Source organism: Semicossyphus pulcher, unplaced genomic scaffold (assembly GCF_022749685.1).
Source record: "Semicossyphus pulcher isolate SPU_LCO1_2020_fin unplaced genomic scaffold, fSemPul1.0.p SCAF_17, whole genome shotgun sequence".
NCBI classification, from domain to species: domain Eukaryota; kingdom Metazoa; phylum Chordata; class Actinopteri; order Labriformes; family Labridae; genus Semicossyphus; species Semicossyphus pulcher.
Window position 1 is genome coordinate 26,296,691 of NW_027211681.1, and position 15,867 is coordinate 26,312,557.

Genomic DNA, 15,867 nt, shown 5'->3' on the forward strand with positions numbered 1-15,867 from the left:
AAGTAAATAAATAAAACCCACTTACCATCTAGCGGTGGGATCGCACGGTTCAGCACGCAGGTGATCCGCGGACTGGCGTAAAGTTTAACATCATGGTGTGAAGGAAAGTTTTACTTACGTTAAATCCCTATTCAGAGGTACAGTGACAGGAGACAACAAAACATGATGTTTTTGCACCGATGCACATGTGGCAGGTTGAGTGCTGCTCCACCTCCACTCAATCAATACCACCTGTGCCTGATTGCGCAGCGGTGCCACCTGTTATTAGTCGCGCTTTCGCGGGTGCGCACACTATTGCCTGGCGTTCACTGAGAGAGGGCTTGCTGGCGTGCTCCGGTTGTTTGCCCCGAGCGGGATTTGTACGGTAGGCGAGTGTTGCTATACTTATAGACTGATTTTATTGTGCATCATGGTGTTACAGCTGCGGTGATTTTGTGACTCCATAGCGTTGTCGGCCGTGTTGATTGGTGCCGTTTTGTGAGGAGGTTGAGGAGTGTGGAGTCTGCTCTCTGCCCTCACCAGGAAAACCGTGAAGGTGTTTTGGGCCAGGGGTTAAGCTCTCTTCGCTCGGGTAAGCTGGCTCTTTTGTTAACGACGTCTGCTGGCTTATTGTCGTCGTGTTGAATTTGTCCTGCTCTCTGTCCTGCTGTAGCTGCTGAGGCCACAGTTTGTCTCTCCTCTTCCCCCTGCGCTCGGTGTGGGGCTGCGCTGCCACGGCTCGGTGACGCGGACTACCAGCTGGGCATCGTGAAGGACGGCTGTCCACGGCCCCCCAGCCCTGGTGCGGTCGCTTCGTCTCCGCCGTCTTCTTCTGCTGCTGCGTGATCTACATGTGGGTTAAAGGGACACAGTAATTCTGCCGTGTGCCCACGCAGCTCCGGGTTTTCCATCCCACCACAACTCTTATTGATTTGGTTAATTCCTTTCTGTCTTCGTTTATTTGGGTTTATTCGTTTGGGTTAAATATTTTCTTTTGTGGTTTATTTAGTTTAATATTCAGCTGTTGTGTTCGTGTGCTTATTGAAAGGGAATATTATTCCTGGTCCCTGCTCACAGCTGAGTTTTTGGTGTTAAGTTTCTTTTTGTTATTATCGTGTTACTTTGTTTTCTTATAGATTCGTATTTGGTCTCTATCATTTAATTAGTTATTAGGTTTATTTCTTTGTCTGTTGGGTGTGAGTGTGCGTGGTGTAGTATCATTCTGTTTTAACTGTACAATCCATCTGCCTGAGTGTCCCATCACACGTGGTATTATAATTTTGTTTTCTTCTTTTCCAGGACAGGAGCGGGTGTAGCGTGCGGCAGACTCCCCCCGGTGGTGGTTCCCCTCTCACTTCCCTGAATTTGGTGTGGCACGTGGTGGTTAGTAGTGGGTTTATTTTGTTGGTTGCTTTGCTTTAGTCTGTCCGCCAAGCTAAGCCTTAGCCCTGTTCCTGCCATTTGTGTATGCTTTTACCACAATTTACAGTGCTTTATTATTTTGACACTCAGGCCGTGCATTTGTGACATCTTTGTGTTCTTTTAGACCTATTCAATTATTTGAATTAATAAAACTTATTGTATGTGGAAGTCCGTCTCTCGTCCTCTTTAAACATATTGGTGTAACGAACCTGTGTGCTCTTCTAAAGTAAGAGTGGTTATTGTATTTCCTGGGGTGCAATTCCCCAGGTGGCGTTGCCTGGCTATTCTCGACTCTTCTCACTCCCTCCCTTCGGCCACACAGTTATTAGAGGTGTGGAATTGATGCAGCGTGAAGTTGGCGATCATGCATCGATGCAGGCAGTGACAGAACGTAAAGTTTGGGGAGATTAGCGGCTGCAGCACCGCGAGCCAGTGGCGGATTTAGCAATATGGGGGCCCAAGGCGAACACAGGCATGGGGCCCTCCGCATCCTTTGTTCTCCACCTTTTTCAATCCTTATTTATTGAGAGAGTCTCCTCAGGGAAATTCTGAGTGTCAAAAGCTTTATTTTCTGTATTCAGGTTTATTTTTATGCCCCAGTTTATGATATAAGTGTCATTATTTTTGTAAATGAAAACAAATTAATTCAAATAATAAATGTCTGGTACTTCAAGCCTGAATGTCACATTCTTGCAGGATTTGAAGGGCCATAATTCACATGGTAGTCTAATGTCGTCCATGCAGAGAGAGAGCTTTACTTCACTGAAGCTGCTCTCTCTGCCTCCTGGCAGGATTATAATGACTTAGAAAGTTTTTACCATAATCAGAGGATTCACTTTACCTTTTATTTCAGCCAAATTTTATTTTATGTTTTGCTGAAAAGCAATTGCAGTTATACTTTTTTTCATGGTGAGTTTTAAAACGGACAATAAATAATGAAACAAATAATATTTCAACATACTGTGCACTAACGGACCTGAAGAGAGCGAGAGGGAGAGAGAGCGAGAGAGAGAGAGAGCACAAACATAAGAAAAGAAGTGCAGACATAAGTGGAAAACTGGTCATTTGATGATGAAGCCTGATGTAGCTCTGTGTAACTCTCAGGTTTATCAGTGAAGTTTGAACTAAACTGCAGCCTGGAGTCTCTGTTAACAGTGACGGACAGAGTGACGGAGTCAGACGGTGTCCACGTTTAATAATGGCCACAGTCACAGAACATCATATGAGTCTGTCCAGTCTTGATTAAAATCTCTGTTGTTGCTGTCAACTTTTCTCATTTTAGAGCACGCCATGTCTACTTTTCCCTGACTCACTTCTTTTCTCCCTCTGTGTCTTTAAAATAGATGCGCTTGTCAAAACTGTAAATAGGTCCCGGCCCAAAAACAATGCCATCCAGATCCGAATAAAAAAAGCATGGTCGTTAATTGTTTGGTACGGACATGAAAACACACTGCCTTTATCTGGTAGTCGGAGTCCATCCACCATAGTCTCACAAAATCCTGTGGGAAACACTGACCATCCACTTGTTAACTTTTGGCTCAGTGCATGATGGGTGAATGAACATGCTAATAGATGGTACTAATACTATAATACTAATATACTATATACCAGTGATGTGACCAAGTCATCTTTGCTCAAGTCCCAAGTAAGTCTCAAGTCATTTGGTCCAAGTCTCAAGCAAGTCTCGAGTCATTTTTTCAAGTCAAGGCTAGTCACAGGTTATACCAAGTCAAGTCAGGTCCTTAGTTAAGGCAAGTCAAGTCCCGAGTCAAGTCACTTTTTTTCCACCCAAGATCCAGCACTCTTACCTGTAGTCTCCGGTCTTTATAAAGAGAAAAGACAAGGTGTTAGTGGCTCATCTAATAATGATATTATTGGCCAATTTATATAACCTGTTCAAAAAGTATGACAATGAATTGTATCTGTGTTATCTTGGCACAGACGCAGCCATGATGACGGGCTACTTGAATGCCATTTCAACTAACTATATTCAGAGGTTGAAATCAGTGAGGAAGTTACAGTTCAGGAGATTATTGTCTAATCTATAAATGTGCTCAAGTAACAGGAGGGAAGCAGGAGTTTGTGTTAAGCACACCAAGACACTGAACAAAAAATGAAGGGAAAAAAATGAACAAGCCCTGACACAGACATTATAAACCAGCGAACAAAACTATTTCTTCTCCAGTTACTTTTCTTTCTTTGCAGAGCAAAACCCAAAAAATACATAACATATAAAATGCAAAGCAGAGGATATATTCAAATATAATGTTACCAACATAGACAGGTATACATACAAAACAACTAGGCCCATTAACTGCAGTAAAAATAAAGAAAGCAGCAATGTACGCTACTTTGGAATGTAACCGTAGTATAAATAATTTCAAATGAGTGTACAAATAACGACAATAGAGGAAATGAAAAAGTTAGAAAATAAAACAAGTTTAGAGCATTGAAATGATTCTCCTTCCAAGCCCTGGAGATGGTGTGAAGATGGCTGGGTTTTGTTTTAGTTCATAATCTAATAAAATCATTCATAAACACTTTACGTATCTGTTACAGTTGACTTAAATGCTAAGTCGTACACAAAGCATATACTGCCATAATTAGTATACCTGCGTTCTTGAACTAGCGTTTCCTGAGGAATGTGTTTTAATACTCAAAGTGGTTTCTTTTAAGGGTCTCCATGGATGAAAGTAGACTAGAGGTTCCTTGGTGCATGCTTTTTGGGGGGTTTGATGACTGTACTGTACAATGCAGCTGGATCCTCTGCAGCTTCCTCCCTGCTGGGTCTGAAGGAGAAATACATTGAATGTAGCATGTTAACAGGACAAAATAAAGTTAAACACAAAATTATTAGAATTACAGTTCTTTGATCTTTTATAATATAATGTTGTAATGTGACGTGTTGTTTACCTCTGGGCTGTACTGGCACTGTTAAATTTCACAGCAGAATACTCAACCATCTCTTCTTCTTCTTCCTTCTTTTGTTTCTTGTGTCTTTTGGACTTTGCTGGTGTGACGTTGGAGTAGATAGGATCAGCCTGCTCTTTGGAAAAGTTGACAGTGGCATATTCAAGATCAGCCTCCCGCCTGGCCGGTTGTATCTGTGGACATTGGACAAATAGGTTCAATTATTTCTCTGTAGATGGAAATCTGAAAGACAGAATTTAAGGCTTGTGACACTTACAAAGACAGAAGTTAGAATTAATCAAGGCAAAAAAGAAAAGGGAGCTAGAGATTTGTATGTGAAACCAATGGTTTTATTGGTGTTCCAGTTCCTGGTCATTAATAACAGATGATAAATAGTTGTTATTTCTTCAAAGGGCAGTGATGACATTTTGTAGAACCAGTCTGACCCACTGTTCAAGTCTCTAGCTAGGTCTTTCATCCCTCAGGTCCATGTATTTCTGTAGCTCTCCAGGATTTGTAATTGTCCATCCGTCCAACAGATCCCCTCACTTTCTCAACGATCTTCGTCAACTGCTCCTGCAGCAACTTGCTCACCTGTTCCTCTCTCCTCAACTACCCACCACAGTATCTACACCAGCCCAAATCTACCTACTCCTGGTGTGTCAATGAATACTTTTACATGTATTAGAATTTTCGACCAATATTATCATATTATTATGATCATATTCCGACTCTGTTATGGGTCATGGTCCAGATACCTTATTCATATTGTAGCATTTTATAATTAAGATAAGTGGGATACGGTGATATTCAGTTCTAGGGAGCATTATCTGGGCATTTAAACAGCACATTCAACATATCTGTCCAGATCAGGTTCAAGATCCTTTTTAATGTCAGCTCTGTGCATTGTAAACAAACCAACAAGCCTTCAGTTTGCAAGGATTGGCAATAGGCTCCATGTAAATGTGAAAAGCTGTGGAATACTACTTTTCCATTAGCCATTTAAGCAGCTTAAAAGGGATTGTCTTTGTTGGAATAAGACCCCGTTCAGACCTGGTATCAACATGTGGTCTTCGTGATCAGATCACAAGTGGACAGACTTAACTACAGGTCTGAACGCTCCCAGGATGGATTGAAGACACATTCAGATTTGATTACTCAGGCCACATACAGAAGTGGTCTGGGACACATTTATCCACATACGTCTAGTAGTGTGAACACACACGTGTCCTGGGTCACATTAAGCACCACCCACTTTCCCCATATCCACGGGAACGATAACGGGAGACCTCTCCTTTCATTCCTGTCTGATGTAACATTTATCCGCTGTGTCTCTTAAGAATCGTTTTTTTCTGTGTGTTAATCGTGCGGATCTTTCTGTCTGTCTGTCTGTCTGTCTGTCTGTCACTGTTAACAGAGACTCCAGTCTGCTGTGTATCATACATTTGATAAACACAGAGCTGAGGAGGAACATCAGGCTTCATGATCTATTTCCACTTGTAACAAAGCTTTTACAGAGTGAATCCTTGTAGGCATTCCTTTTTGGTCTTAAATTGAAAACCGAGACACAAAAAGATACTTCCTTCTTTGAATTTATGAACTTCCTCACCTGTTCTCTGTTGTCTGGTCTCTCAACAGGCTCAGATGGATGCTTGGAGGCCTTCCTCTTTCTGGTAAGATATATTTAGAAAGTTAAACCATGGCAGTAATCTCAATGGTATCTAATGCTTTTTGGTGAAACAGAACTGCTCACATGATCCATAGGAGGACACAGATGAATATGATAGCGAGGAAAATAGCAGAGACTGTGGCAGGAGCAATAAGTTTCCACGCTCCTGAAAGAAACAGTGATCATATTAAAAGGCTGACAATTGATTCGGGTCAAGCAGAAAGTTACCCCATTATATAATAATACAAACATATTCTTCCAACTTGATGTATTTTCTTTTGATGAAATTACAAAATAATGACCAAGACAAAAGTCAAACATCCCTGATGCTGTGAAACCCTTGTCGAAGTCCCTGGATGGCATCCTGGATTCATATTGGAATTCTTTAGTTCCACATGGAGACTTCCACACTAAACATGGAGGAGGGTTATTGGGAAGAGTGGCTTTCCCAAACTGAACCACAGTGGTGGTTGTCATTGGACTGCTGTGCTAGTCATAGATTGGCCATAACAAACACAATATTTGAGCATAGGGAGGTTCATTGGTGCACTTGGTACCATAACACCATCGGACAAAGATCTTTGGTTGCCTTTGTGGTTCCGTAAGATGATTCTAATCATGAAGGAAGGCTTCAAGCTTGGCTGACCTTGGGGTCTCCTGCAGGCAGCAGGCAGGTACTAGGAGACCAAAAGGACCTCTGACCCAGAATAGGGAACTTTAAGGGGCTCCTGAGCCTGACCAACACATCCTCTGTTGGGTGAAGCCTAAGAGAGTCTAAGGACATGGGGGAAGTCCGACTTAGTATATCCCTAAAAGCTAATCAAGGCTGTTGCAAGTTCCGGGGGGTAGATGAGACATTGTTGGGCTGTCTTGGATGGCACACCTTGGGAAAAGTGTCAGACCGGGTTTTGGTTACCAATTTTTAAAAAAGGAGGACCAGACTGTATGCTCCAATTACCGCGATCACAAAAATAATATATACTATTTGGATATTCCAAATTAGGCCTTCCAAATGAAGCATCTTCTGATTCAGACATTTGGGTTAAGATGATACTTTTCCAGTTTTAGAAACTTTCTTTGGACTTGTCTTCAGCCCATTCTGAATATGTTTTTTGGGTTCTTTTTTGTTTGGAACTTTGACAAATTACCTGAATATTTGTACATGTGAACATCGTACTGTCAGTCTAAGCTGTTGAGGCAGAAGGACAAAGTTGGGCTTCCAACTTCACAGATTGCTGGAAGTGCTGAATCAGGAGTTGACAATCAACATTGGCCTGTTTTAACCATAACAAGATCTTGCTGAACTTATGTAGTTTATGTTGTTAGCATAAAACTCAGATCATAACGTGTCGATTAATCTTGTTATTTAACAGGACAACTGTGTGCTTCCTCCTTCACATATGGAGGAGCTGTCAACATCTTACTTATACTGGAGTATGTCTGTGTGAAACTTACCTGCCACAACAGTCAGATGTACAGTGGAGTTACTACGTCCTCTTGTGTTCTTGGCTTCACAGTAATAATTCCCACTGTGTTCAGGTCCTGGGTTGCTGATGGTAAAAATGTGTCCTGAAGCTTTTGGAGAGTCATCATGCTCCTTGATCCAGGTGTAATTAGCTGGTGGGTTAGCTTCACTGCTACAGGTCAGAGTCACTGAACTGCCCTCCACTATCTCAGCAGAGGGACTCACTGACACAGAGGGAAGCTTTGGACCATCTGGAGGACAAAATATAGAGAGACAAACTCCATTAATATTTGAATGAATGATTTAAAGAACTTTTGTTCCATGAAAAGAAGAAAAGAGTCGCATGGCTTACACTGGACATCTACGAACAGAAGTGAAGAATTTATTTCTCCGTAATTATTCGCACACTTGCAGTAGTAGTTCCTTCTATCATCGGAGCTGATGGAGGTAAAATGATAACTTCTCTCTGGTCCTAGAGGCTGTGTTTGGTTCTCCCTGTACCAGGTACATTTAGCTGCTGGTTTAGCATCACTGCTACAGGTCAGAGACACTGTACTGTTCTCTCTGATTTCACCAGAGGGGCTCACAGACACATCAGGAACCTTTGGAGCATCTGGAGGAGATAAAAATTAAATGAATAATGTGGCCTTCAAGCTGGGCCAGCTCAAGGCGTATGCCATATAGGCAGTGAGCTAAGGCACCACTTTCTGGAGGCGCTGGTTTAGCGGGCCATCTGATGATCCCACAGCATGCTGTAATGAATTAAAGAGACAGCAGCAGAAAGAGGGGAGAGAAACAGCAGCAGATAATGGAGAAAGAGAGACAGCAGGAGCTGATACGAGGTAAACAGTGAGGACACTGCATGAACTGTATCTGAAAATGAATAAGATAAGGAAAAATATTTTAATATTACAATAAAACAATGGAAACTTTTTCAAATATAGTTAATAAATTAACTTGTCTAAAGTAAAATAAAAACGTTTTTTCAGGTACAAATTTAAATGACAACAACGTTTATCAAACCAAATTCCTGGTATGTGTAAACCTACCTGGCAATAAACCCAAATTCAGATTCTGATTTAATGTAATTAAGGTTTAAGGTAAAATGGCATCATCCAGGTTGTTCAGAGAAGATCCCCCCGACCTCCATACCAAACAAGTTCCCCTTCCACCTCGATCTGTATAACACTACCAATCAATAGATGATGTTTGAAATGGATAACTGATTTAAAAAATGGCATGCAATATGAAAACCAATGACAATAGATGATTTGTACCTTCAGTGTCGGCATAATAATCTGTTCACTCACATTTCACATCAATTGAAACGGATCCAGATTCACTTCTCCCCAGCTGGTTCTGAGCTGCACAGTAATACTCTCCAGAGTCTGAGGCTGTGATGGACCTGAAGTAAAGTTGTGTCCCTGTGCTGTAAGGTTGACGTTCCACATGTCCATTCTTCTTGTGCCAGGTGTAAGTAGCTGCTGGGTTAGCATCACTGCTACAGGTCAGACTCACAGAACTGCGCTCCTCTATCTCAGCAGAGGGCCTCACTGATACAGAGGTCCTCTTTGGAGCATCTTGAGATGAAAAAAATATATTTTGAACACGATACGGAAATTTCAATCTACAAATTCACAGAAGGTCAGAGCTGTCTCTAGTTGTTGGGTTTGCCAAGTAGCCAAAAGCCAGCATGAAGAAAGAACACGTGAGAGAATTAAACCTCAGCGTCTATAAAAGCACGATTCATATAATCTCATTATCTTTCATCCAGGCCTCCACCTAAATGATGTCTCATCACATTCTGCTTAACAAATCCGAATGTTGGATGAATAATTTGCTGTATAGTTAAAAGAGTGTGTCACTTTCTCACTGCCACAGTGCAGTAAACACACAGTGAACCACTGAAACTACAGAAAAAAGCGAATATAATCAGCAAAGTCAGCCTGAATGTTAATTTTTTTAAAGGGTTGTTTCACTCACATTTCACATCAATGCTGGTGTATACAGATGTTGTCCTCCCCAGCCTGTTCCCAGCTGCGCAGTAATACTTTCCAGAGTCAGAGGCCTGGATGGAGCTGAAGACAAGCTTTGCTTCTGTACTGAGAGGTTGATAACCACGTTCCTTGTACCAGGTGTATTCAGCTGCTGGTTTAGCATCACTGCTACAGGTCAGAGTCACTGAACTGTTCTCAATAATTTGACCAGGGGGACTCACAGACACAGAAGAATCCTTTGGAGCATCTGGAGGAGAAAACATCTGTTTTAATGTCATGTGGACATTTTTATGCTTAAATTGTCAATACTAACATCCAATAACTGATCAAATATTAGATATACATATCAGACATACAGGTATATTAGATGAAGCCATTTCCCATGAACATAAACACAGAAACATAGCGCTGTGTGGCATCACTTTGTGACAATAGATGATTTGTACCTTCAGTGTCGTCATAATAATCTGTTCACTCACATTTCACATCAATTAAAACAGGTCCAGATTCACTTCTCCCCAGCTGGTTCTGAGCTGCACAGTAATACTCTCCAGAGTCTGAGGCTTTGATGGACCAGAAGGAAAGTTGTGTCCCTGGGCTGCGAGGTTGACGTTCCACATGTCCATTCTTCTTGTGCCAGGTGTAAGTAGCTGCTGGGTTAGCATCACTGCTACAGGTCAGAGTCACAGAACTGCGCTCCTCTATCTCAGCAGAGGGCCTCACTGATACAGAGGTCCTCTTTGGAGCATCTTGAGAAGACAAAAATATTCATTTTAACACAATACAGACGTTTAAATCTTCATATGTTCATTACAGAAGGTCAGAGCTGTCTCTATCTGCTGGGTTTGTTTGGCTTTCTGGTTCAGGAGCCAATAGCCAGCATGAAGAAAGAACACGTGAGGATTAAACCTCAGTGTCTTTAAAACCACAATTTATATCATCTATTATTTTTCATCCAGGCCTCCAACTGTTGTTATATTCAGCTGAATAAATCAGAATGTTGATGGATAATTTGCTGTATAGTTAAAAGAGTGTGTCACTTTCTTACTGACAAACTGCAGTAAACACACAGTGAACCACATGTCTTCATGTCCTCTAAGATTAAGTGTCTTTTATTTTCTGATCAGACTGCAGATTCTCACAGACTGTAGCTGCTTTGAAATGTCGACACATTGTAGGTTAACTACAGATTAATTTAGCAGTGAAGAATCTTCTCGTTCACCAGCTGCATGCTCCACTACCAACCACTGTCTCACCAGAGTGACTCACTAACACAGAGGGAAGCTTGAATGCATAACCCTGAACAGCGGAGTAAATCTGGGCGCCAACAAAGACTGAAACTACAGAAAAAAGCAAATATAATCAGCAAAGTCAGCCTGAATGTTTATTTTATTAAGGGTTGTTTCACTCACATTTCACATCAATGCTGGTGGATACAGATGTCCTCGTCCCCAGCCTGTTCACAGCTGCACAGAAATACTTTCCAGAGTCAGAGGCCTGGATGGAGCTGAAGACAAGCTTTGCTTCTGTACTGACAGCTTGATTACCACGTTCCTTGTACCAGGTGTATCCAGCTGTTGGGTTAGCATCGCTGCTACAGGTCAGAGTCACATAATTGTTCTGTCTGATTTCACCAGAAGGACTCACAGACACAGAAGAATCCTTTGGAGCGTCTGGAGAAGATGATGTGAATATAGTTAAGTTAAAGTCACAGTATGGAGGATTAAGTGGCATAAAGTGAGAGGTTGCAAATTGCAACTAACTGATGACCTCTCCCCTCGCCTCACTGTCCCCTCCAAGCATGTTGGAGAACCTACTGAGACCAAATGCTAAAGGTCCTGAAAAAGAAATTGAGCCAACATGGCGGACACTGTGGTGGAGCAACTGCATCCCCTGTTTAAAGGGCTCATTCTAAGACAACAAATACACATTGATTCTTGTTTTCAAGTGATTTCACATGAGCAAAAACATACTGATAAGTAACAAAAGTAGGAGTGTAAATGTTTCACACTTTTGCTATAACTTGAAAATCCAGCACAGGACCTGATGGAGTGAGGGTTTCTTCTTCACACATAATGTCTTCAAGCAATTTGCTGCCACTGAACAAGCTGTTCAACTCACATTTCACAATTATGGAGACGTGTTGAGACTTCCTCCCCAGCTTGTTCTCAGCTGCACAGTAATACTCTCCAGATTCATGGGACTGGATGGACCTGAAGAGAAGCTGCGGTCCTTCACTGAGATATTGAAGGTTTTGAATTCCATTCTCCTTGTACCAGGTGTAAGTAGCTGCTGGGTTAGCTTCACTGCTACAGGTCAGAGTCACAGCCGTGCCCTCCACTATCTCAGCAGGACTCACTGACACAGAGGGAAGCTTTGGACCATCTGGAGGAAAATATATAGAGAACCTGGTAAAGAAAATTGTACTATGATTTAAGTAGAAAATAAGAGTTAAATAACAGAATATAAGTTGTGTTAGTGACACTGTGGAGTAAACTCACACACTGCAGGAGAGCGGTAATCCTCACGTCCTTTAACAGCGCAGGAATATCTGTTTTCATCATTAACAGAGACTCTAAGAGAAGATGTCTCTTCATCCATTTTCACTCCATTACTGAACCAGACATATGAAGGATTATCAGCCACATTACAGCTGCTGTGACACCTCAGCTCTACCTGAGTTGATGATCCTTCCACCTGCACCTGCAGGTCTGAACATGAGAAGAAAGAAGTGAAATGTTATTTCAAAATAAACCAATAAAGTTCACAGATACAAAAAACCCACAAAGATAAAGTAGTATTCACAAAAAACACCAAATATTCTGGTGAAACTGTTACCTGTGACAGACAAAGTGACTCCAGGTGAACCAGTAAAACTTCCACCTGGTTGGTTTGTTGTGAATCTGAACTTGTACTCAGCTGAGTCGCTCTCTCTCAGGTCTGTGATTCTCAGAGTGCAGTTGTTCTCATGAAAAAGATAATGACTAATACTCTTTAGTAAACCACAGGCTGCTTTGAACTTCAGTAGTTTGTTGATTCATTGTGGATGGGTATGTGTAGGTGCAGCTGATGTCCACTGTTGATCCTTTTAAAGCACAGATCTGAGTGGAAGAGTAAGTCACTCTCCAGTCAGTCTCCCCCTGTACCACTGTAACACAGAGCACATCAGGAAACACAATCAACATGCATGACTTGAATTATCACAGAGTCTGTGCTTTTCTTTGGAAAGTTTACTCTGTGGTCAGGTTGCTGCTGAGTTAAGTGTGAAAACTAAAGAGAAATGCAGAACACTGAGGCGTGAGAAACTGTACTGTGTGGTTCAGATGTAAGATGCTAAAAGATGAAGTTCAAACAGTGTCTTGAGACTTCACAGTGACACAAGTTCACCTTTCAAAAAACTTTACAATGATCAAAGTTTCTATTTATAGAAATAAAAACTGATCGTGCACCACATGAGCTGAAGCCTCTGCAACCAGGGTCGGCTACAGAAAAGAGATACAAAGGGTGTCAGGTTTTTAACGAGTAAGGAGGGAACAGTTATAAACGTGTACAATAATATTTTCAGTTTACAGCATGTACAAGTTTTTCACACAGAGCTTCTTTATCCAAAAAACAGGAGCAGAAGATGTTGATGTTGGACACATTTCTGTCTACAGAGTTAAACAACACAAAACCAATGTTTGTAGCGTTTCTTGCTTTCCTGTGATCAACATTTTCCACACTTTAACCCACATTTATCAGCCCACATTTTCCCAGAATCCCCTCTTTTAATGCAATGAATTTAACTGTAGATATAAGGTACCTGTCAGAGAGAGAAGGAAGATGACCAATCCACTCGCTGCTGCAGTTAAACTCCTCATTGCTCCTCTCATCTTTCTGTGTGACTTTAGGGACCAAAAAAGCAGATAAACTAATAAGTATACAGAAATAAAACAGAATGACACATATTGATTATTATTTTTACTTACAAAGATGAAGGACGTCGTCGTCAAAGATGTCTTTCTTCTGCAGTCAGTCAGCAGAAGACAGAATTGTGAGGCTTGTTTCCTTCCTCTTTACGACTAAAATACATCAGGTGTCAAATGCTAGCTAACACCTACATCACCAGGAAGTTAGATTGTTTTAAGCTAAGTTAAGAGAGACTTAAAAAAGACTAGTGACACAGCTTGTTGGTTTCAAACCTGTTTGCTGCATAAATCACAAGAAAAGAGCAAAAAGAGAAGAGGAAAACAGACGAGTTTAATTTCTTCTGCACTGCAGCAGTATGTGATAAAAAAAGGTCACATGCTGAGAACAGAGTTTATTTTAACTATTGATAAATATGTAAAATACACATGACTCACTCACAGTCGCTCTCACGCTGTATCACAAAGCACATATTAAACAACAATCACTTATATTGATGATCAATATTTACACATGGCCTCTACAGTTCATCTCTGTGTGCACTGAGGCAGGAGGCCTCACAGTCTGCAGGTGAGGAGAAGGAACAGGACTGATTGGACCTGTGAACCACGAGGCAGTGTGACTGAACAGGATGAAAATCAGACAGATTATTAAATATAAGAGAGGAGGTAACAATGAAGTGTAACTTTTGTCTCGCTTAGTTTCTTCTCTGTTCACTCTGTGGTCAGGTCGCTGCTGTTTGTAGAGAGAAGCTGAACACAGACGTGGAGAGACTCTCATGCCTGTTAGTTTGAACACAACAGAAAAAAACAACCAAACCTCAGAGTGTGCAACAAAATAAAACAACACCTCAGACGTCTGAAGAGATGGACACAATTGCAGGTAAGAGAGTGAATATGTTATCTTGGTGAACTGCTCCTTTAAAGCAGGATGTAGAGGGAGCAGTCAGGCTGATGAAGCCTGAATGTGCCACTGAAACTTCTCCACTAGAGGACAGTGAAACATCACATACTGAATCAGGACCCTGACAACATTTTACCTTCCAGCTCTGATTGTTGAGTCCAATTTGTTTAACCGTTTGAACTTTATTTGTTATGATTGACAACATTTGCATTTGAACTTGTTTACCACAGATACTTCATTCATAACCTACTCTGTTAGGATGAAGGACCCAGGTATTTTAAATGGACCAAGAGGAGGTTTAGAGTTCAAACATGACCTTCTGTGGTCTGTGTACCTTCATCTCAGCAACATCCCACATCATAATAAACACTGTGGCACATTTCATCCTGACAGACACAAAATGTGAGAAACAAGCAGAAGCTAAAGAACAGATCTGAGTTGTATTGTCTTGATAGCTGTTGAAGAAAATAATGCTTAAAATTGATGTGAAATTTACTTTAAAGCTGAATCCAAATCATTTAGCTCTCTAATGTTTCCGACCACAGAGTTTAAAAACAGATCCGTCACCTGTTGTGGACGCTGGCTGTTTATGTGAATCAGACACAGGAATACTTTGACCATCTAGCAAACTGTGGTTCTACTGAGCTTCTCTTGGATATAAATGTGTGACAATCTAAACTCTTAGCAAACCAGGACGCTGATCAGAATATTTTAAAGTATTTATTATTTATTAATTCAAATCAAATGTTACTTTAAAAACAATCAAAGCAATACATTTATTTTCACATGTAGTCACGTGAGATACAATGACAGTGAAATTTTATCCCTACAACAACTCTCAGCGCAGCATCGGGGTCACTGAGAACGCAGCCGGAATTAAATCCCACCACATGATCTCAATGTTTCCTACCATGCAGAGGTGGATGTAAAGATTGTCTTGCTTGTCTGTGTGATAATAGGATAGTTTTATCCTCTCCGCTTCTTCCATAATGTTTACTTTAATCTTTACATTGGAAATCTACGTCCATAGCAGAGTCTCTCCCGTCCTTTTCAGGCAGGGTTATTGTGAGAGTTTACCTGCAGAGAAGGCTCTCTCCTGCAGGTCAGACCCTCTGCAGACCCCAGCTCTCCCTTCGAGGTTCTTTTTTTTCCTCGTTTTTCTTTGTAATTACTGGTAATGGTGGTATACGGGGACATCACCTGCTAAACGTGGAACATGATTGGCACGCACCGTTCTTCCATCCTGGTTCTTTTGTGAGAGTTTACCTCCAGAGAAGGCTCTCTTCTGCAGGGGAAAGCCCATGTAGGCCCCAGCTCTCCTTTCGAGGTTCTTTTTCTTTCCCTGTGTCTTTGAAATTACTGGTAATGGTGGTATACGGGGACATGACCTGCTAAACAGGGACCGTTCTCCTGTCCTGGTTCTTTTGGGCCTCGTAGTCAAATATCATCACAGTGCAAAATTATTTGTAGAAGCACAAATAATACAGTATTTGCAAAACTTAAACATTAAGAGCACAAATGTAGCAGAGCGAAAAGAGAGGCTGCTGTAGAGGTCCTTAAAGGAACAAGATAATTACCTTCTAAAGGACAGACAAGCTTGCATATAAAGCAGTGAT

General features: G+C 41.3%; 1 protein-coding gene across 1 annotated transcript; it reads right to left on the bottom strand.

The window, feature by feature from the left end:
• Nucleotides 1–415: 415 nt before the first annotated feature.
• On the bottom strand, nt 416–15,554 carry LOC138595066 (B-cell receptor CD22-like). Its single transcript, XM_069666384.1, is given in 14 exon segments — nt 416–826; nt 3,497–3,503; nt 4,315–4,505; nt 5,921–5,981; nt 6,065–6,146; nt 7,436–7,696; nt 9,429–9,689; nt 9,955–10,191; nt 10,855–10,998; nt 11,705–11,827; nt 11,944–12,153; nt 12,281–12,429; nt 12,431–12,590; nt 15,518–15,554. Coding segments are annotated over 14 exon segments (2,334 nt in total).
• Nucleotides 15,555–15,867: the final 313 nt, after the last annotated feature.